Source organism: Strongylocentrotus purpuratus, unplaced genomic scaffold (genome assembly GCF_000002235.5).
Source record: "Strongylocentrotus purpuratus isolate Spur 01 unplaced genomic scaffold, Spur_5.0 spur5_scaffold_3, whole genome shotgun sequence".
Lineage (NCBI taxonomy): Eukaryota > Metazoa > Echinodermata > Echinoidea > Camarodonta > Strongylocentrotidae > Strongylocentrotus > Strongylocentrotus purpuratus.
This window is the reverse complement of record NW_022145609.1, coordinates 30,450,110-30,473,342: the sequence shown is the minus strand read 5'-3', so window position 1 is coordinate 30,473,342 and position 23,233 is coordinate 30,450,110. Positions and strand designations below refer to the sequence as shown.

The 23,233-nt window shown below is 39.8% G+C and overlaps 1 protein-coding gene across 5 annotated transcripts in view; it reads left to right on the top strand.

The window, feature by feature from the left end:
- Positions 1 to 23,233, top strand: part of LOC100890012 — a 45,852-nt gene that overhangs the window by 13,769 nt on the left and 8,850 nt on the right. For 2 of the 5 annotated variants that reach the window (XM_030996216.1, XM_030996215.1), the window contains exons 6-9: positions 2,924 to 3,120; positions 3,904 to 4,104; positions 5,461 to 5,608; positions 7,636 to 7,812. In XM_030996216.1, the coding sequence (XP_030852076.1) occupies positions 2,924 to 3,120; positions 3,904 to 4,104; positions 5,461 to 5,608; positions 7,636 to 7,812 (723 nt within the window). Of the gene's footprint in view, positions 1 to 2,923; positions 3,121 to 3,903; positions 4,105 to 5,460; positions 5,609 to 7,635; positions 7,813 to 9,416; positions 9,594 to 10,243; positions 10,438 to 10,921; positions 11,521 to 23,233 lie in introns of those variants that run through there. The other 3 variants (XM_030996217.1, XM_030996219.1, XM_030996218.1) reach the window with 3 other exon arrangements.

Genomic DNA, 23,233 nt, shown 5'->3' with positions numbered 1-23,233 from the left:
ACGCCATTGCAAGGGGGTCCATCCTAATCTGAAGTTGATTTCAGTCACTATTAGCAGAAACAATGCGAAAACAGATCCAATTTGAGGAATAAAAAGGATGCTATAAATGTGTGTAGGTTTAGCATTGCTTTCTTATTTATTTCTTCTGATTTTGCTAAAACGTTTTCTTTCTGTTTCTCTCATTTTTCTTTTATTTAAACCAACTAAACATTAAGGTGGACTTCCCCTATCGCGGCAATCATTAATCAGCCGTAAATCTGTGAAATATAAAAGATAAATAAAGGTGTTCTCGTTGAAGGAAAAAATATGTGTACATGAAAAAAAGATTAGGGCGAGATCAACAGTAATATATTACAATAATATCAAAGTATATAAGTTTCTTTTTCCAATTATCAAGTCGTTTTCTGATTCTCTACAGTAATGAATAGTGAAGTGTTTCCTTCTGTAGCAGGAACTACCTTTTCCCCCGACATATTCAACGTTCTGCTGAATATTTCCTCCTGTCATCTTACGTATAAAGGAAGCACGGTAGTCTTGCATTTCCTACACTAGACGAATTTTATACCAAACGGAAAAAGTACACATCGTGTTAACAAAAAATCATCTTGATTCTTTTGTCTTTTTTAGCAGTTTTGATCTCATTTTTTGTCTATTATGTTTTGCCCCTGTTCTTTTGTGTGTATTTGCTTTTCCAGGTCTCTCTTTCTTTGTTCGTTCTGTTTGGCCTACCACCTTGTTTTCACATTACGTCATGATCGTCTGTAAATTATAGAAATATAAAAAATTGTCACAATCACTTAGTTATAGAGGATTCTGTTTTCTCCTTTGTGTGGTCTCGCTGTCGTTGTTTTCTGCTTTGTCTTCATGATTAATCATGACCATTAATGGGGAATCCGAAGCTCCCAATATGGAAAGTTCGTGTCTCACCGAGGAAACTCAAGTACGATTAGACTTCTTTCTCCCGTTATCATTTCCCTTTGTTCATTTCTTCCTCGTTTTGTTACCCTTTTCAGTTTGCCTTTTTTTTTGGGGGGGGGGGGGTGGTCTTTTCTGCGTTGTTTTATGCATCCCTCACAAATTTGTATCACAGAAATCGGTGCTACAATCATCTTAAAATATGGATTATCTGTCGATAGGAAATATCGATGACGAAATACACTGATGTTTCACCTAAAACTACGATAAACAAAGAGGACAAATCTTTAATACATTATTAATATCTCACCAAAATTTTGCTTTTCTCAATGCAGATGAAAATTTCGTATTGATAATGAAATCTGATAACAGTGGTGTCATATTCAGCCTAGCAAAATGTATGACAGAAAATTAATCTGAATTGAGTGAGATCAACGAATGAATTATACTCGTAATTCTAAATAATTTGTTGTTGAAATGTATACATCTTTATTTTCTCTTTTTTGTCTTGATGAAATAAATCAGTGATGACTGCATATTTGATAAATACAATTCAAATCACTTTAATCACTTAAAGATACTATGTCCCTTTTGCAGCCAACATCAAATTATGTAGAAATTTGCAGGAATTATGAATATGTCATGTAGGCCTATGTCCTATCTGTGACATTTGAACGTTAACAGTGTCCTAATATTCAAATTATGCAAGGAAAACCTGTTTACTTGCTAAACTTCACTGTCAGACACTATTGAGTGACTGACTGGCTTTTTTCTTCTTTGGTAATAACATACATGAAATGAGCTGTAAAGGGAAATGAGCATTTGTCGACATCAATAACCCACTTCTTGTAATGGCTTAAATCAAACTGATTGACTCTTTGCGCAGCGTAAAACGTACAACCATTCGGTACAATGGTCTGACAAAAATCAGACTATTACTTACTGGCTCTATTGCTTTTAAGTCGACAAGACAACTTACTGTGTGCGGAAATGGTGTGTTGGGGAGGGGAAGTGAGTGTTCGTGTGTGTGTGTGTGGTAATTGTATGTGTGTCAACAATTAAAGACTAATAATGACAGATGGCTAATCATAAATCTACAATGACGAGTAAATTGTCTACATCACAGTCCACAGATAAATGTGACTTGAACGTATATAGCAGACGGCAATCGGCGGATCAGACGACACTTGATAGTGATTTTGTATGTGAGATTGCTTTGCTCAATATAAAATACAAGAAACTTTTCCATATCTTTAAACTATCATTATCTGATAATTAAACAGTTAGTAAAATAAACGTACCAAACTACATAATACAATGAAATACTTGACTTAAAGTAGGGGAGTTTAATGTGGTGCACAACTGCACCCCTCTGTAAATAATCGAATAGTCCATGGCGTTCATGAATATTCATGTTTTTGCTTACCTCGGCAAAATGCTTGCCTATACTAAATGGAAAAATTGCGGTGGAGGGGGGGGGGGGGGTTGGCTGAAATGGACATAATGAACCAGTCAGAACTGATCTATGATACTTCATGCTTGTTATCCTTCGTGTGCTTGACTTATAACCTTACAATCGAGCGTCAAATTGCGTCCAAAGTTCGACTTGTTGCGCATGTGTTATACAGGCAATGGCGAGCTGGCGACCTATTTTGACCAAATTACGGTGGGTAAACTTTCAAAAGTCAATGGGACATGAGGGTTCCAATGAAAGAGCTGGTGTCAACGTACGTTGGGGTGGATGTGCTTTTCGTTTAAACAAAAAATGAATTTTTAACGATTTTGTTTTTGTGGTAAAAGTCCATAGGCTAACATGTTAGGCTGCTGGACTCTGACGATAGGGGGCATTGTCCAATGAGACTATTCGGAGCCATATGTAGTCGTTATTTTCCCACTTAAAGACATTTTCAAGCCCCCCTTTTGTTAGGGAAGTTCTAAATTAGTATTATCTTTCAAGTGCCATTGAAATTTAACCTTTCATTTGTTTTGGCCTGCAAATGGAACATAGTACCTTTTACAGACGATCCAAGTGTGATTTCGGATAGGTGCGTCCCTGACGGGACAGTTATCTGCAATGGACCTCGCTGTGACATGCGGGTCACCATTGATTACGTACCAGATACTGACAGCTATGACGTCACAATCAATACACCAATAGGAATGGACGAGTGGACAGGAATCGGTTTCTCTAGAAACGGAGCTATGGTTAGTATAAGAGTGCGTAGTTCTGGATGTATTTGATAATTACACAAGTAACCCAGGCCCCCATTCAGGCGCGGATCCAGGATTCCTTAGGGGGGGGGGGGGTGGCCCAAATTTGAAATCAATTTGAAATTTAGTGTGCTGAAATTTGAAGATCGTGCCGGCCAATAATTCGCCCAGTTGGGGGGGGGGGAGAGGGGGAGGGGGGGGGGGGGGGGGGTAGTGAGCACTAATTTATTTAGTTTGGCCCTCGAAAATTTGAAAACTTGCACCTCCCCCCCCCCCCTTGAGCGCCAGGGGGGGGGGCATCTCAACAAAAAAAAGGTAAAATTAACGTGTTTTTACACGTTTTTCCCCCTGGATTCGCCACTGCCCCCATTCATTCATGTGTTAAGTCGTTTCAACAAATAAATAATAATGATATTTTGAGAACCTATAGATGGGTGGAATTATATTACAAATCCGGAAAGAGGTGCCTGACTGGGGTAATAATAAATGCAGTACCCTCAGGCAGTACAGCAATAATGCTGCTGATGCTTCCCTGGGTAATATATAATGTTTTATTATAATTTGCTCTGGTTAAAGTAATACTGTACTGGAAGCATTTCGGCAAAATAGTCTTCTGTCTGTGAAGTGGAATTAGGTATTGGGTTGTGCGCCATTGGTAAGTTGACCATCAGATGTTGCTGTGCAATGAGCAATACTATACGTTAGGGCAAAAAGTTAATCAGTTCAGTACCGCTTTAACATGTTTTTTTATTATCATTATTGCCCACTCCCTACCAGATTGGTTCTGATGCTATCCTTGTATGGATAAACGGTTATAATGGTATGATACAGGTTAAGGACTACCAGCTCAACGGTAGATACACAGGAGCCGTCGTGGAGGATAGCAACAGTGATGGACTGACTTTCCAAGAAATGCATTACCAAGAAGGTATTCTCAATGTCAGATTCAATCGTCTGCGCAATACCGGTGACAGCAACGTGAGTATAATTAGTATTATATCCTGCATCAAAAATTTGTTGGCTTTTGATTGGTTATGAGCTCGTCACATGACCAGAAATATTTGACCTATTTTTAGAAAGTACTATATGAGAGTACTATTTTGGTTTACTATTTGGGAGTTGAAACAAAAATGTGAATTTTTTTTTGGAATTGAATCAATTTTTTTTTTTAAATCTTAAATTTAATGAAAACAAAATATTTTAAATCTTTTTAGGTAAAAAAACATATACCAAGCCTTCTATTCGAGGTTCTGGTTAAACTATCGGCCTCGGTGACTCCAAAAGTACCATTTGCTTTGGAGCTGCGCCCCTCAGCAAATAGTACTATTGGAGTCACCTCTTGCGCATAGTTTTAACCAGAACCTCTCAAGGCAGTGTATATTTGTATAATATTATTACCAATAAACACTGTCTTGAGAGTTTCTGGTTAAAACTATGCGCAAGAGGTGATTTCAATAGTACTATCAGTTGCTTTTGGAGTCACCGAGGCCCATAGTTTTAACCAGTATCTCGAAAAGAAGGCATGGTATATATTTTTTATATCCTGTATCAAAAAATTATTTAAAAAAAACAATACAATTTAAAAAAAATCTTTTTAAATTGAAATTTAGAAAATTTTAAATTTTAAAAATAACAGTTTTTATTATAAAAAAAGAATTACAAAATAAAAACAAATTATCAAATTAAGATTTGAAGAAAAACAAATCAAATCACACACACAAAAAAAAGGCAACTCCCAAATAGTACTTTTTCAGAGCAACCTTAAAATAGTTGAAATAGTTTGGTCATGTGACGAGCTCTTAACCAATCAAAAGCCAATACATTTTTGATGCAGGACATAAAATACATTATAAAGATGATGATATTTGTATGGTGTCAAATCCACTTGAGATTAAATTCAGAAAGTGCACTTGTGCAAAAATATTAAACAAATCACTTTAAAGCATGAAAATAATAGCTCAACTGGAGTACGATTATGAAAAACAATAAGTAATTATAGGCCGATCATCAAACAAATACGTTTTAAGATTATTTTGGAACACTTCATTCGATCTGCTTTTATGAATCTCTCTCGGGGGATAGCATATACAGTGAAAGCCCTGCATGAGCAATGGTTCTATCCCCCTCACTAAGTATCGAGCTTTGGAAGAAGAGGTATACTCAGGAGTTTTTAGAGCATCAAGATCGAAACCACGGGTCCTTTCGAACAAGCTACCACCGCGGTACCACTGATGAGCCATTATTTGAAGAATTATCCTAAAATTGTGATTTTTGCTTTATTTTTACTGGGTTTTCTTCCAATTTTAATCGTCATCACCCATTGTCATCATTCAGGATTTCGTCTTCACCGATGAGGACAGCGGCTGCGCCAGGCTGCTGCTTCCCAAGCCCGGGGATGGGTTCGGATCCGTTCGGAACGGTGTGGTCCAATATCATGGCAGGACACCCATGGTAACTTCTAGCATATGTATCAGGCCGTGCAGTAAGTATTCTTTGTCTATGATTCATTTGTTGTTGTTGTTGTTGGAAGAAAAGTGGATCCTCAAGGAACATTTTCGTCCCTGTTACAAATTTGTATCAAGGCATGCAGTAGTCCTGTTGTGGTGGTTATTTTACCTGACTGCTAAGAAAGCATAAATGCTTGTAAATAAGCAAACAGACGGCCGACGGCTTTAGGTCCTCCCCGAGGGACCTGGTAATAAGGATTAATGCCTTACCAAAGGGCACTAGCGCATCGACTTGTTTCGAACCCGGGTCACCGGATCGCGAGACCACTGCTCTACCGACTGAGCTATCGCGCCTCTTCTCGGCTAGTAGGGGGAAATAATGTCTTACAATTTTATAGGGGATCCTACCACCCCCATTTCTTCCTATGACTATAACGTAGTTTTTGAAAATTCTGCCTCTTTCCCTGAAGATTTTTTTTTTTGTGTGTGATTCCGCACCGATTGGTAGTTGCAGTGAATATATACCAAATGTTTCTTACTGGTATAAACAAGTTTGCTTACATTAATTTTTATCACCTGACGAAGTGTTGCAGCATCGCACGTAACGTCGTGATCTTTTAGATCCCTTATTGACCACATTGCGAGACAAACGAATATCACTAGCGATATTATTTTCGATACATTCATGTTTGTATGTCTGAATCGGTCTTGGAGTAGTAATATGTATTTTCTTTGACTTGACGAATAGAGTGGGTCCATCCAATATACATTATGATTAAACTGCGATTTGTTCATAATAGAATAGTATGTCGGAGCCACTTTAGTTCCATAACTCGTGCGCTTGATCTTTCATTTTTCAAATGAAAAGTGAACTCTGATTTCTTCAACCATTCATGGAGCCTATTCGACGTTCACACGTAGTGCCACATTTTATACGCCATATAGCTTTCACAATTGCATTGAATGTGTTAAAATAATTAATTTAAACATTAATGTAGCCCAATTCCATGATTAAACCCTATCATATACGACATGATTATGTAGCTTGCATAATAGCATATCCTCTGTAAATTAATGCGTACTATTTTTCATTTCATCTTCTATTGTTTTAAACTAATAATATATATACAAATAACAACTCAACAATTATTCACACCCTTACCAAGTTTTGTAATTTTTTTAGTATGTGAAAAATGTATTGTTCCTATTTATGTTTATATGACTGTGACATATTGAAGCTTACATATTTAAGTTTTCAACAAATTCCCTAGTTCAACCAGCCCACCTATCAATCTTGAGTAACGAAAAACACACGTAACATCAAATTTACAAGGGGTATGAATAATTTTGTTTTTATTTGTGTGTATTGATCATATACCTTTATTGAGTGTGGCTTTCAACTTTTTAAACGACAAGCATTAATCGGCAGTTAATCTAATAAATATACAAAATAAATCAAGGTGTCCTACTGTTGAAGGAAAATATATATGTACATGAAAGAAAGATTAGAGCGAGATCAACGGTAATATATTACAATAACATTAAAGTATATCGGTTTCTTTTCCATTTATGTGTGAGTGCGGGTAAGCCTGAATCCGATGACCGGGTTATAATATATCTGTAAAGCGCTTAGAGACATCATCGATGATTTAAGTATTATTATTATTATCCAGTCGTTTTCTGATTCTCTACAGTATCATTCTATAAGGGTAATGAAGAAGTGTTTCCTTCTGTAATAATAATCGTTACAACAATAATGATAAAGATGATAATGATGTTAATAACAATCGTGTTACTATTTTCAGTTTGCCCTCACTTCACTCCCTCTGTTTCCGTTTGTCATCGCCCCCTCCTCATCGCCCCCTTCTCTTCCTGTAATCCGAAAATTGGGGACATCCCAGTGGACCGACGGCCTACGAGACTGGCGAGCTCGGTCTGGTGAATATATCATTTTAGTATAGGCCCACGACACTGTTGTTCTCTTAGGCCGTCGGGCTGCAGCTAAAAAAAACACAATATTCCTGCGTTTAACTTCCACCGTCGTCTTTATTTATGCTTGTAGTCAATGGAGGTTGGAGTGATTGGACAGAATGGGGTGCATGTCAGGCCAGGGTGTGTAGAAAAAAAGGTCATCGTTTCCGGAACAGGAGCTGCAGCAACCCCGAACCCCTGCACGGTGGGTCTTATTGTGAGGGCGCTAGCAGTGAGAGTGAGAAATGCAAGAAGGCCGACTGCCCAGGTACGTTAACAAAAAACAGCAACACTAAATTCAAACCTTTAAAGGCATGCTTTACTACTTCAGCTAGAAGGGATTAGACCACCCAGCGAGCCAGTCTTCTATAAAGAGGGAGCAAGTAGCTATAAATAGGACAGTGTGCCTTTAAAAGGCTACTTTGGAGCATTCACTTTAAAATTAAATTAGATTTATCTTTATAATTTTGAAATATTTGTTTTGAAAAATGTAATCCCGAAGCTTTAAATCGCAAGCTAAAAACAAACAAACACAACGAACAATTAAACACCAAAACGAAGAGAAAAATACCGGTGTGTGCGAGTGGGGAAGGTAGGGATGGGGACGGGGGGGGGGGGGAGTAATTTTATATTTTCTGAAAATTCCCCACCTCTGAAAATGTCGAGGAGACACCTCCACCTCAATGCCGCACCAAACACTAATTGATCTATAGATCTATACTCAGTGTAGCGCAGACAGGGGCGTCGCTAGACCTTTTTCAGTGGGGAAGGGGGGGGGGGGTGTAGAGGCCAACGATTACCGACAAATATATTAATGCCATTATCCCAATGTCTACAAATTTAACCCTATAAATCCGGGGCTAAATTATTATTCCTCCTAACTATCTATAGGTTTATTTCGTCAAGACTAGCCAGGCGCGTACGCAGGGGTGGGGGGGGGGGGTTGATTTTGGGGTTAAACCCCCCTCAATCTTTTTTTTTTTGCTCAAGGGAGGGGGGGTTGTTGGTTTAAAAAATATTAATTCTTTTTGCCCCCCCCCACCCCCGTATTGGTTCGCGCGATTTACACTTTTTTTTGGGGGGGGGGGGTCAAAAAAGAAGAAAAAGTTAGTGCTCTCAACCACCGCAATTTGAACGTCAAGTTTTAAACATTTTAGTCATATAAATAAATAGCGTTTAATGGCCGATAAGAAATACGAATGATGACTTGACCCTCATCATGTTTCAATAATTTAGAGGCGGACCCTGATTCTCTCGTGGGTGGGGAGACAAGTCTGCAAATCCTCTGAGAATCTTTGTAAAAACTTTACACAGTTCAGATGCCTCAGCTGGAAGGGGGGGGGGGTGCAGACATAAGGGAACCATTTAAGTCAGAGCCATAGCGGGGGTCCTGGCATTATTTTGAGAGGGGACTAATGTCACGGGAAGGGATGAGGCGCCGGCCGGGCTTACGAGGTGCAGAACTAGAGAACAAGATTTTTTTTTTTTTTGAAAATTAATAAAGACAATAAAGATGATGATGATGATAATAACAGGCCTAATCGTAACAATTGTAATAATGATAATGATGATAACAATAACAATAAAAAAAATTAAAAAAATCATGTTTCTTTTTTAAAGATTCCCCTCACTTCACTCCCTCTGTTTCCGTGTGTCGTCGCCCCCTCCTTTTCACCCCCTCCTCTTCCTATGAAAAATTTAGGACATCACATTGGACTAACGGCCTACGAGACTGCCGAGGTCGGTCTGGTGAACAGCATTTCAGTATAGGCCCACGACACTGTTGGTCTTTTAGGCCGTCGGGCAGCAGCAGAAACAAATCTATTCCATGAGTTTAACTTCCACCGTCGTATTTGTTATGCTTGTACATAGTCGATGGAGGTTGGAGTGATTGGACAGAATGGGGTGCATGCACAGCCATATTCTGTAGAAAAAGAGGCAATCGTTTTCGGACCAGGAGCTGCAACAATCCCAAGCCCCTGCACGGTGGGTCTTATTGTGAGGGCACTAGCAGTGAGGGTGAGAAATGCAAGAAGGCCGACTGCCCAGGTACGTTAAAAAAAAAACAGCAACAAATTCAAACCATTTAAAAGGCTACTTTGGCGCATTTACTTTAAAGTTAAATTTAATTAATCTTTAAAGTTTTGAAATATTTTTTGCACTATCTTTAAAATTAAATTAAATTAATCTTTATAGTTTTGAAATATTTTTTGAAAAATTTATCCCGCAGCTTTAAATCGCATGCTAAAAATAAACAAAATAATAAAACAACTTTAATTAAACACAAAAACTAAGAAAATACACTGGTGTGTGTGGGGGGGGGGGGGGGTGGTAGCGCGGGGGGGGGGGGGGATTTTATATTTTCTGAACACAGTTCCCCACCTCTGAAAATGTCGAGGAGACACCTCCACCTCAATGCCGCACCAATGCCGCACTGTCTTGTAGATATATACTCTGCATAGCGCAGGTAATCTGCTCATGCATGTGACGTGGTAATAGTGGCCGTCCACTGCCAGTATGCTTTCCATAAATACACACTTGAAGTCTCTTTGATTTTAAGATGAAATTAAGATAAGTTCTGTCTCTAAAACGTCCCAATTGGTTTCGATGTAGCGTAATAAATAGAGTGTGGCTGGGAGATCAGAGCATGTTTGACATCCAGTGATCCTTTTTGATTAGTTTCCGCTTTTTGTCATCAGTTCACGGCGGCTGGAGTGCGTGGAGAGATTCTACCTCCTGCTCCACTACGTGTGGATATAGTACCCGAAATCAGATCAGGACCTGCGACAACCCGGCCCCTGCCGATTCCACTACCAGGAGTGGAAAAGACTGCATTGGGGAATCATCGAAAACGATCCAGTGCCGGGTTCCAACCGCGTGTCCTTTTGATGGGGTAAGATCGACTTTTGTCCCAGGAGGTGGTGGGGGGGGGGGGGGGGGGCAATTACACATTTTGACATTACTGATTATCCCCTATGGAAGAAATACTGGCAATATTACTAAGAAACAGGCGTTTCTTGCCCGAATCTTATACAATGTAAGTTCATCGGCAAAAAGGTTGGAAACTCAAATTTGATCGATGAAATGCTTTTCTATTGTTTAATATGCCAACATGGTTTGCACTATCAGATATTTGTTTGACTATATTGTCATTAATTTGTTAATAATTTGCCATTCCAATTCAATCCGAGTCAGTTTTTTTCTTCAAAATGCGATTCCTTCATTACCACTTTCCAATATCGGCTTGAAATAAAAATCGGTATAATTATGTTCTCTGCGGACTTGCATTCCCCTACCCTTAAATGCCTTAATCTGACAATAACTATTTTAATTCTATGTTTCACTGTCTTTTCCCTCCTGTTGCTCAATCAAACCAGAGTGATGGCTCGTCCTTTTTTGATACAGGTTACATCCCAACCACCTCAACCACCCCAGAGGTAGTGCCCCCAGAGGAAGTGAACCTAGAAGACAGCCCATGGTCCTCCGTCAGCTCAGTAGCTGATCCTGATCCTGTCCCAGTACTGTCAGAAGGGCCAGGTGATGGTAGTTGGTCCAGTGATGATTATGATGGTTCTAATTGGGCCAGTGATGGGTGGGAAGAACCGACTACCCCAGAGAATGAGCCATCCTTAAGCTCTGTTGATGAATCACCGGTAGATCCTCCTGCAAACCCAGGGAATGAGCAATCAAGCTCTTTTGCTGATCCACAGGTAGATGGTCCTACAACCCCAGGTAACCATGGCAACGGAGGAGAGGAATGCGATCCCGCGTCTGATCCAGACGCGTCATCTTTCTGTCCGTAAAACAATAGCCGAACTCGTGTTTACAGGCATCGTTTAACAATGTTAAATCTGAGTATATGACCCCACGTATTATCAGTGTCTGTGATAATTATGGTGTAATATTGAAGCCCTAAAAAATATTGCGCTTCAAAAGGATCATGGAGTGCCTCAAAAAAGTTAAAATCTTTGATTGACCGGTTTTACCATACTCATTTTTCCCAATAGACTCACTGTAGTGTTATGAAAACCGTTAGGAAAACGAATTTTTGAATTTTGATTTCCAATCATAAATATCTTGATTATCAGACATGCGATCGGCTTGTAAAAGTCATGGGGTTCCTGATTAATTGATTGATTGATTGATTTTATTCGACAAGCTTCCAACATACAACAATATACAATAATAACAGATCAAAAATAAGTCAGCTTGAACAGGATAACCCACGAAAGCTCGAGAGCTTATTTCGAGTGGGGTCCCTTACAGACATGTATAAAATTAATAAGTTAAAATAGTAATATTTACAGACAGATAAGAAAATTAAACGAACTACTTATTAAAGATAATAATAATAATAACAACATTAAACTGACTGACCTAAAGGTTTATAATTATCATTGCAGCATGAGCTAAATCCAGGTTTTTGTTTCAGAATCTGAGACAAAGTCACCCAATCCCTTTAAAGCTTGTTCAGATGACGCGGCAAAACCACGGCGTTGTTTTTTTGTTTAAAATTTTTTTTTTTTTAATGATGACGTGAAATGTAAAGTGTATAATACGCTCCACATTAAACAGAGCTCATCGCAAACGCGCAAATCCTTTGTTGAGCGCAGTTGCCGTTTATTGTACACGTAAAAAACCGCGGCGGCTTTAAAAGCATTGGTTTTCCGCGCCATTATCTGTGCAAGCTTTTTGGTTGATCGATTTTAGTGGTAACTTTTAAAATGCACCAATTTTGTCTCTCTTTTCATCCAACCAGGAATATTGCAGATCGAAAACATCGATCGAAAACACTTTCGAAAAAACAACTCGAATATATTTCAAAAGCCTGGTCCATCTACACTCTAAGAAAAAAGGGTGCAAAAAAGGGTGCAAAATAAGAGTTTGCACCCTTTACATAAAAATGAACCCTATTGAAGGAAAAGGGGTTCAAAAAAGGGTGCAATATAAGATTTTGCACCCTTCCCACAAAAATGAACCCTAACAACCCAAAAAGGTGCAAAATAAAAGTTTGCATATTGCATGCATATTCATGATTACTTTCCACGTGTTCACATAAAAATACATTTATCATATGATTTGTTAAGCAAATAATGACAATGCACATCAATTTTGTGATTTGTATTTTCCTTCGGAAATCATTAACCAATAGATTATTTTGTCTGATCATGTTACAATTACATTCACGTTTTAGCAATATATATATTGATTATATGATTACTAACCAAGAAACATCATGCATGTTTAATATGTATGTGTGTACGAGCAAATGTCACGAGTATTCCTCGATGATGGGTGCAGGATTGCACCTTTTAAAGGGTGCAGGATTGAACCCCTTTAATAAGGTGCTGCTATTGCATCGGTTTGCACCCCTAAAGGAGCAGGATTGAACCATTAAGGGTACTAACATGTCTCCTAAAAGGTGCATTCTGGCACCCTCCTAAAGGGTGCAGGATTTAACCCCTAAAGGTGCTGCTATTGTTGCATCGGTTTGCACCCCTAAAGGTGCAGGATTGAACCATAAAGGGTACTAACATTTCCCCCAAAAGGTTCAATCTGGCACCCTTTTGAAGGGTGCAGGATTGCACCTTTAAAAAGGGTGCAGGATTTAACCCCTAAAGGTGCTGCTATTGTTGCATCGGTTTGAACCCCTAAAGGTGCATAGTTGCACCTTTTTTTCTTAGTGTGTACTAGGCTATTTGAATTTGCTATAACATTCCAATGATGTATTACGCTATTCGAACATGATTTAAGGGGGATGTACAATAGGGAATTGAAATCGCCCTTGAATTAATTTCTGGAAAGTCTTTGCGATCACATAATTTATAAATGAATAATCATCACTACCATCAAATTGGAACTGAAGGCTTAAACAAATGCCTTTTCCTAGCTAGCTAGCGTATATGATATTGGCATTGTATTAAAACTGGCCATTATTTTAGGTTCAATTTTAAATCAATGACATGAGTACATTTTTGTTCAAACAAAGGTTTCTCGTCAAAAACATTCAACTGTTCAGAATCTAATTGTATCTAAAAACCTATTGAAATCAGAGTTTTCAGTGAAAATAATTAATTATACATAAATTATGTGCGACAGATGAATGATGAAGTGAGAAATCGCTCCAGAAGACGGGCCAAAAAAAGACAAAGTATGGTAGTTATTGGAGTATGGTATAGATAGTAGAGGGATCTGGGAAAGTTTGTATAGGGGTTAAAGTCGAGAAGACATATTAGTGTTTGCTTTTTATCATTGTAACTCATTCACAAACCATAATATCATGACAGCGATAGCAAAGGGATGGATATATAAAGGCACCCCCCCCCCCCAATCGACGGGGTTGTAAACAGAAATTTTGGTGGGGGAGATTCGATACCCTAAACCAAGCCAATATGCCATTTTAACCCATGGTTACAATAATTGATATTCGGAGAGCTTTATGTTTAACTGAACACTAGGTTAGCTTGGATTTATTTTCAACCTGCAATCGGGTTGTTTTGTTTTATTGTTGTTTTATTCTTTTTATATTTTAATTGTTCCTTGTTAATATGTTTTTGTTGTTGTTGCTGTTAGTTCTGTTTCATAGCTTTTGTCGCTGTGTATGTTTTGTCTTTACTTTGTAAAACCTGGTCAGAGTTTTTTTCTTTCTTTCTACATGTATAATTGAATGACATGTGATTTTTGTTCATGCAAATGCTATTTTTAATGTACCATACAATACTTAAACATAAGAGAAACAAGTTTTTTTGAAATAATTATATAAACTGTATGTCGACAATTTATGTATTACTATGTTCGGTATGTTCACTAAAAAGTATATATCAGCTGAGTATCAATTATTGATATGATTTATATAATCCGATCTAAGTATGTAAATGAAAATGAAGAAAAAAAAGCTTGTTAGAAGATGTTGCAAATTTTCTCGCTCGGTCGATGCACTCCCTCGCAAAAATGCAATTTGTTTATGTGAATAGTAGAATACAGTGTTCGATCTTTCCCTCTTTAATCGCGTTGCTCCTTTAATGTTGGGCTCTTCGGATCTTTCCTGCCCCCCCCCCCCCCCTCAAAAAGGAAAAGGAAATCACTGGCCCTATTTCCTACAAATTTCTGAAATACTATTATATTTCGATATGTAAGCTACTCCAAAAAAACATTCTTGATGATGATACGATTAATATGAATTAAGAATACCAAAAGTGATTAAGAATGCGGTTGGGTGATGTGCTTAAATTGTGTATGTTCATCAATTTGACGTTCTAATTATGATGTAAATTCTTCGAATGATGAGAGGGAGAGAGAGAGAGAGAGAGAGAGAGAGAGAAGAAAAAAGAGAGAGAGAGAGGGTGGGGAGAGAAAGAGAGGGGGTGGGAGAGATAGGGAGAAAGGTCAGACGGGGGAAAGAAAAAGAGGAGCAGATGGTGAGTCTGAGGAATGGGAAGAGATTGGGGAGAGAGAGAGAGAGAGGGGGAGGGGAGGAGAGTAGAGATGTAAGAGAATGGGATATAGGAGCTGAAGGAGAGAGAAAGAAAAAGAGGAGTAGACGGCGAGTCTGAGGAATGGGAAGAGATTGGGAGAGAGAGAGAGGGGAGAGAGAGAGAGAGAGAGAGAAGAAGAAGAAAAGAGAGAGAGAGGGTGGGGAGAGAAAGAGAGGGGGTGGGGAGAGATAGGGAGAAAGGTCAGACGGGGGAAAGAAAAAGAGGAGCAGATGGTGAGTCTGAGGAATGGGAAGAGATTGGGAGAGAGAGAGGGGAGAGAGAGAGGGGAGAGAGAGGGGGAGAGAGAGAGAGGGGAGAGAGGGAGAGAGAGAGAGAGAGAGAGAGAGAGAGAGTGGAGGGGTGGATAAGAGATTGATAACTGTATATAGGGAGAAGGGTGAGGAATGTGGAAGAGATTTGTGAGGTACTGATACACTGGTTGACAGGTTGAATAAGTTAAATACTTTTAGATAATAATGATATAATTGTAATATGTGCTTATATAGCGCCTAACACTTACTTTATCAGAAGTCTCTAAGCGCTCCACAATAATGCAGCATAATTACCCTGGCTTTAGCAGAGCAGCTGCCACGCGCTCTGCGTTTCAAGGAATACATTGCTACCAGATGTAAGCTTTAATATGTCACAATAAAATATCAAGAAACATAAATCAGGCCAAATCAATTTTTCCCAAACTTGAATACTTACAAAACTTGCTAAAGGTTATGTACAATTTAGTTGTTAACTGTATGTTTAGAGCATGAAGGGGAATAACTCAGAATTACAGTACATCATTATATGAATCAATGCCCTTCTGGCTCTTAAAAGATGAAAAAGGAGCTGATTACATGAACATAGAAAGTCAAAGAAGGTAACATAACACTTGTGACCATTTCAACTCTGTGAAAAGGAAACAGTTTGCATTCCATGACTTTGCTGCAAATGGTTTGGTGCGACTCAAAGTTGACCTTGAGTTCTGGGGTGGTTTGGTGCGACTCAAAGATGACCTTGAGTTCTGGTATGGTTTGGTGCGACTCAAAGGTGACCTTAAGTTCTGGTATGGTTTGGTGCGACTCAAAGGTGACCTTAAGTTCTGGTATGGTTTGGTGCGACTCAAAGGTGACCTTGAGTCCTGGTATGGTTTGGTGTGACTCAAAGGTGACCTTGAGTTCTGGCGATGGAATCATTCAAGAAAGATTATAGCTTAAGCTAGTTATGAACTGTTTGTCATTAGATAAATATGTGATTTACATGTCGCAAAATGTACTACTAAAACTTGTTGGAAATCCTTTTCACTGAAACCATGTACATGTATGTATTGCTTAACACACAGTCTAGACTACTTACTTGATTTATCGATTTTACAATTGCATATTATGCAATCCGGACCTAGTTTCTATAAGTGAAATCGTCCTTGAGTTGAATTCTCGTAAGTCTTCATGATCGTATGAACAAGTATATAGACTTTAATTAAACTGTGTATGTAATCCTACTGCCATGCTGCTCTTAGATCAAGGTTTGCCCCATAGTTTTGTCAAACTTGACAAGTATATTTGCACCCTAAGGCTATAGTGCACCGCAGTCGCATTAAACCGAGGAGATTTACCTCGACATAATTATAAGAGAGCCGGAAGGGCATTTACTGCCACGTCAGAGTATATGGGCTAGACACCTAGCAACGTATGGCTCTCCACAGATTAATTAACTGTTCCCTGTATTCTTAAATAAATTTTCTACTTGGGGATATCCTCTTGAAATTTTATTTGATAGATGCCAGATTCTCAGAGGCATTTCTCACCAGGTAGGTAGCCACGGGGGGGGGGGGGGGGGCACATGCCCCTCCCTAAATTTTCAAGATCGGTTGAACTTTTTTGGACCCCTTTTTTTACCTCTATCGATTACATATATGTGCCCCCCCCCCCCGACATCAAACTCTGGCTACGTGCCTGTTTCTCACGGATATTGTTTTTAAGTCATTTTATCTGGCAGGGGAATTTTAAATATATTATTGCATAAGGAAGTCAAAACTGAAAATGTCTTGCTGTGTGAGCAGGGGCGTGGCTAGGGGTCATGGTGCCCGAGGGGGTGACGCCCCCTGCCTATGCTATAAGCATATAACAACGACAGTTATGTTTTTTGTTATACTATAAATGCTATTTATGTAATCATATTTTCGCGTGCGTGTGTGTGTGTTTGTATGTAGGGGGGGGGGGGGGGAGGGGTTGTGAGACCTTGGAGTAACAAGGACAAAATTACCGAAAAGTAACGTTATATTATGGTCAAGTAGCTATTCATAACAGCCAATAGCTTCAAAATATAAATTTGAAAGAGGATAATAACTTCACGTTTCACAGCAACCCCTCTTGACTTGTTATTTTGCATCCGATATTTTATTTTGAACGAGGAAGGGGCACACGAGTGGTTCCCCAAAATCTCTGACATAATCTCTGTAAGGAAAAAGGCTATTGATATCTTCAAGACTGAAATAAGGTGTGAAAATCTCTAATAAACAACAACAAAATCTGATATGTGTCATCAGGTTGGATGGGGGAGGGAATGTATTTTGACTAGGGGCATGCGCTTCTCACCACCCCCCCCCCAAAAAAAAAATGTCACTTCCTGGTTCAACCACTGGTAATGAGCTGGCTATACGTGGTTTTTTTGGTTGTATTGCTTGGAAAAAAATCATTGACCCATCTCAGGTCGATTTCCGTCAACATTTTACGGAAGTTTATTGAGAGTGTGTGTGGGTGACAGAGAGAGAGGGGAGAGAGAGAGAGAGAGAGAAAGAGAGAGAGAGCAAGAGAGAGAGAGAGAGAGAGAGAGAGAGAGAGAGAGAGAGGGAGAATCAGAGGTGATGAGAGGCTCATTCATTGGTTGACGTTAGACGCTTTAATAGTTTTATCAGTTTATAAATTAATTCCTCACAAGCTAGACTGACACGATGGTAATAATGGAGAGGAGTAAAGTCTCTTTGAGTGTTGTAGGTGTTCTCCTTGTCTCCGCAACAAGTCTCGCTTCTGGTAAGCAACAAATCTAAAGACACACTCCTTCCTTGACTGATTTTTTTTTAAATCTAACTATTTGTTCATTATTGTCGATTTGCCATTAAAGGCCTATATTACGTATTGATGTAATGCGTGGTGAGCAATATCTTAATGGATTATGCGCTACAAGACTTAGTGTATAAGAGCATGCGACTCCATTGAGCTTGTCATAATTGTCATTATACTGACATACAATTAAGAACAATTTAAAGTAAAAAATAATTATAGGGGAATTACGTTTTTAACGTTTACTCATGGTAGCCACTTATCATTGCTCTTCGTGTGGGCCCGAACATTGCCAGGTACCCTTTCACACTTGGGCAGAGTGGGACAATATTTGGGCAAAACACCTTATAGGCCTATCCAAGGAGTGTAAGCACCGAAAAACGAGGATTGAACCCAGGACCTCTTGTATGAGAGCCAATCAGCCAAGAGCCTATACCACAGTCCTCCAACAAAGTTCTTTGCTAGTGAGTGATTCCGAACAATGTGAAAGTATTTCAAATAAACGCTTCTAGAGACTTTCGTTGCTCTCTTTATTTTTTCTCTATATCCACAATTTACCACAATGTGCCACACGGTATATTATGATGTTTTTACATAGGGTGTTCACATAGCCATAAAACACTGTGAGACTGTGATCCGATCCATAGGCGCCGGAAGTGGGGGGGGGGGGGGGGGCAACACGCATTTTTACCCCGAAAAAAACGCCCCCCCCCCCCCTCCAAAAAAAAAAGCAGTAAAGGAGTAAACATGGTTTGCATTTTTATCCCAAAAGAACAAAACTATAATAAAAACCTGAATTAAATCACATATACAATTCCTTTCAAAGGAAAGGAAAGTTCACAGGAATTAAATTTGTTTAAACATTGCGCATGCCACCTATACAGTATTTATCAAAGGAGGTCTTTATAATAGCGATACGCGCATATCGTGGACATTTTTATGCGAGAATTGGAAAGCGTGTCTGTTTTTTGTTGTTGTTATAGGGGTGAGAAGACATGAGCCCCTGAACACTGGCGTACTGATGGGGGGGGGGTGTATTTCTTATTCGATACCAGTGATTTACAAATGTTGCTGTTGTGACATGATTTTCCGGTATTTTTTCTCCATTTTTTGTAAGTCTTACCTTTTTATGCGTTTGTTGGAAAATAAGAAATTCCCAAATGACAGTCGGGCGAAAAATACGCTTATTTAGAAGCCTTTATGTCATGGTCTGCAAAGTGGCTGGGCTCGAGCCCCCCCCCCCCCCATCCCAAACTACTTCCGGCGCACCTGGTCCTCACATGAGTTGATTTCTCGCGAGTCTGTATGATCCTATGAACGAGTATATGAACTTTCATTAAACTATAATGTAATCCCACTGCCATGCTGCTCTCAGATCACTGTTTGCTCTATAGCTGTGTCAGACTTGACAATATAAGTGTAGCACCGAAAGGGGACCCAAAGGCTATAATATTATTATGTTCACCGCAGTATCTATATATATAAACCGAGGAGATTTACCGCGACATATACGTGAGCCAGAATCTCATTGAATGCCAGTCAGAGTATTAAGGGCTATATAGACGCCCGTCTGGCTCTCAGCAGAAGACTAACTGTTTCCTGTATTTTCAAATGAATTTTCTACTTGGGGATTTCCCCCTTGAAATTTTATTTTAGAGATGCCAGGTTCGATCTCAGAAACCTTTCTCAAGGATATTGTTGTTTTAAGCTTTTGTTTGACTCTACATAATAGGCAATAAAGTCTGTTTAAAGTTTACAACTTCAACTGGTTAGTGCTTTATTCTAGTAATCTTCATTCTGGTAGTCAAGTCAGTACATAACACAAGAGGGCGCACTGCCACTCTAAACCATATATAACATCCTTCCTTCTTTAAGAAGTTAATACCTGTATATTAGTTTGTCGGCCTGAAATGCATGTATGAATGCCCATGTCAGTACACATAAATCTAATTATAAATCCTCTGGAAATATCTGTGTTTATAGAAATAGTATCATAATAAATCAACTTCAGCATGGATGCATAATTACACTTGAGTGGTTTTGTTGTTCTTTTGAGACAATACATATGAGCTTAAATTCTGTTTTCTCTCGATTAGTCCTTTGGAACACTGGCTTAGATTATGTATCATCTTCATCAAATTTCAAATAGATCCAAAATCAAATACTTTTGTTTTGATTTGTCTAAACAACATCAACCAATCAATATAAACAACATACTTACTTTCTTTCTTGTTAATTAACAGGTGACTTTCCTGTATAAACAATTAACTTTCTCTTAATGAAACAAATATATAGTTGTCTGTCTACATCTATATAAAGTAGTTACACATAATGTTTATTTAATGATAAACAACAAAATCTTTCATATAAGCTGGTGGATGGCGAGCTCTGGTACTACGGCGAGCTGGTCTTGGTGGTTCTTGAGTCTCTTCAGCGAGCTGGGGTTCGCGAATATCATTATTTGCTTCGCGACGAGGAGACTTCGCTACGTGATCTGGTGAATTTGTGTCGCTACGCTTCGCTTCGGATGTTGATGGCTCTGGTTGTTCGCGAGTTACACTAGTAGGCGTGGAGAATATATCTGACTGGTCACTGAATGTGCTACTACATGTGCGCAAGTGCTTCCTGTTTCGTCGAACTATATTGCCATTCTCTGACCTGACTAGATATGATCTGGAATCAACTTGTTTCTCTACTCTCGCTTTGTGCCATCGCTTACTCTGTGCGTTAGACTGCGGCTGAACACGAACAATATCTCCGCGTTTCAATGGTGGTAGCTCTTTCGTGCTCTTATCGTAGTACTGCTTTTGCTTCTTCTGCTTTTCCGCTTTCTTTGCGACAACTCTATTTTGTGTGCGTGGAATCAGAAGCTTGGACGCGGTTGGTACAAGAGTGCGAGTGCGACGACCATACAGGCGTTGAGCTGGCGAGCTATCAAGTCCTGCTGTGGGTGTGTTACGCCAATTTAGAAGAGCTAGCTGAAAATCTTCTTGAGCTTCAGTTGTCTTACGTAAGAGACCCTTCGCAATCTTGACGGCACTCTCCGCTTTCCCATTGCTCTTGGGATAATATGGGGAACTCGTGATGTGCTCAATCTCATACTCCTGCATGAAGGTCGCGAAATCTTGAGAGTTAAATGGGGGACCATTGTCCGACATAATGGTTTCTGGGATACCGTGACATGCGAAAATGCTCTTTAGTCGCCTGACGACTGCTCTGGTATCTTTCTTGTGTGGCAGAGGAAGAACTTCGAAGTAGTCTGAAAAATAGTCCACAACACAAACATAGTTCTTGTTGTTCAACTCGAATAAGTCTATACCGAGTTTCTGCCACGGACGTTTCGGCAAGTCATGATTGATCAGAGGTTCACTTCTTTGCTTCGGAGCAAAGGTTGCACAGACTTCACAGTGTGAGAGATAGTCTGTAAGATCGCTTGTCATCCCTGGCCAAAATACACATTCTCTGGCCCTTGCGAGTGTGGCCTGTATTCCTGTGTGTGCGCTATGAAGTCGCTGTTTCACACGAGGTCTCACTTTGACAGGAATTACACAACGCTGTCCGCGGAAGATTATACCCTCATCATACGTTAGTTCATCACGGATGTCAAAGTATGGAGAAGTCCCAGGTGGCAGACGAGACTTGTCTTCGGGCCACCCCTCAAGGATCAGTCCCTTTACCGCTTGTAGGCTTTCATCCTGTTGCGTTTCAATCCTGATGAGCGCTAACGTCTTCTGCGACACCGCTATGTCCTCAAGCATGTGAATGCTTTCAACTTCTTTCTCTATCGGCGATTGCTCGGAGTTCGGTAAGTATGCTCGCGACAGGGTGTCTGCTAGGTACATCTCTCTACCCGGCTTGTAGAAGATCTCTACATTGTACTGTTGCATTCGCAATAGTAATCTTTGCAGTCTCTTTGGTGTAGAAGCCAACGGTTTACGCGTTATTGTCACTAGCGGTTTGTGGTCTGTCCAAAGGATCACCTTTCTACCGTACACGTACTGATGGTTTCGTTCAAGTCCGAAAACTTGCGCAAGAAGTTCCTTCTCGATCTGAGAATATCTAGTTTCGGCCTCAGTCAACGCTCTACTTGAGTATGTCACCGGTTGGTCATTCTGAGTCAACACGAAACCCAGGCCCTTTTGTGAGGCATCACCTTGACCCTCTACCGGCAACTGCTGATCAAAGTATCGGAGAACCGGTGCTTCTGTAACAAGTCCTTTGATCGCGATGAACGCTCTAGACTGTTCTTCTCCCCAGTTCCAGGGAGTGTCCTTGTGGGTCAACCTACGTAACGGTTCACTGAGCCCCGACAATGATGGCAAGAACTTTGCTAAGTATTGAACCATTCCCACAAATCGCTGGATTCCAGGTATATCTACTGGCTGTGGCATGTCAACGAGAGCTGCGACTTTGCTAGGATCGGGCCGAACACCTTCCTTGGTCAGTCGGTGACCAATGAACTGCACCTCCTTACATTTGTACTCAAGCTTGCTAGAATTCAGCTTGATGTCTCGCTCGCGACATCGGCGAAGGAAACTAGTCATGTTACGATCATGGTCTATGCAGGCCTCTGCATGTGTCTCACCCTGTCCAGTTATGAGAATGTCATCTGCTATGACGAATACTCCTGGTAGGCCTTCAAGGCACTGATCTAGGCGCTTCTGAAAGAGCTCAGGCGAAGGTGATAGACCAAAGGGTAAGCGAAGAAACCTATATCTACCCCAAGGTGTCTGAAATGTTGTAAGCTTGGATGATTCTGCGTCCAACTTACACTGTAGAAAACCTTCCTTTAAGTCGGCCTTGCTGAAAACTTTCACATTCGCTAACTGTGGTAGGACATCATCAATCGTTGACAATGGGTAATGCTCACGCTTCAACGACCTATTAAGATGTTGTGGATCGATGCATACTCTCAATTTACCACTTGGTTTCCTAGCTACTACAAGACTAGATACCCAATCACTAGGATCTTCTACCTTCTCAATCACCTGCAGCTTTTCAAGCCTACACAACTCTTCTTTCAAATCTTCTTTAATTGAAAGAGGAACCCTTCTAGGGGGCATCACTACTGGCTTTGCCTCAGCCTCTAAGGTCAAATGAACTACTCCTGGCATGTTACCCAACCCTTTAAATACATCCTTGTATGGGATCAGAATATCAT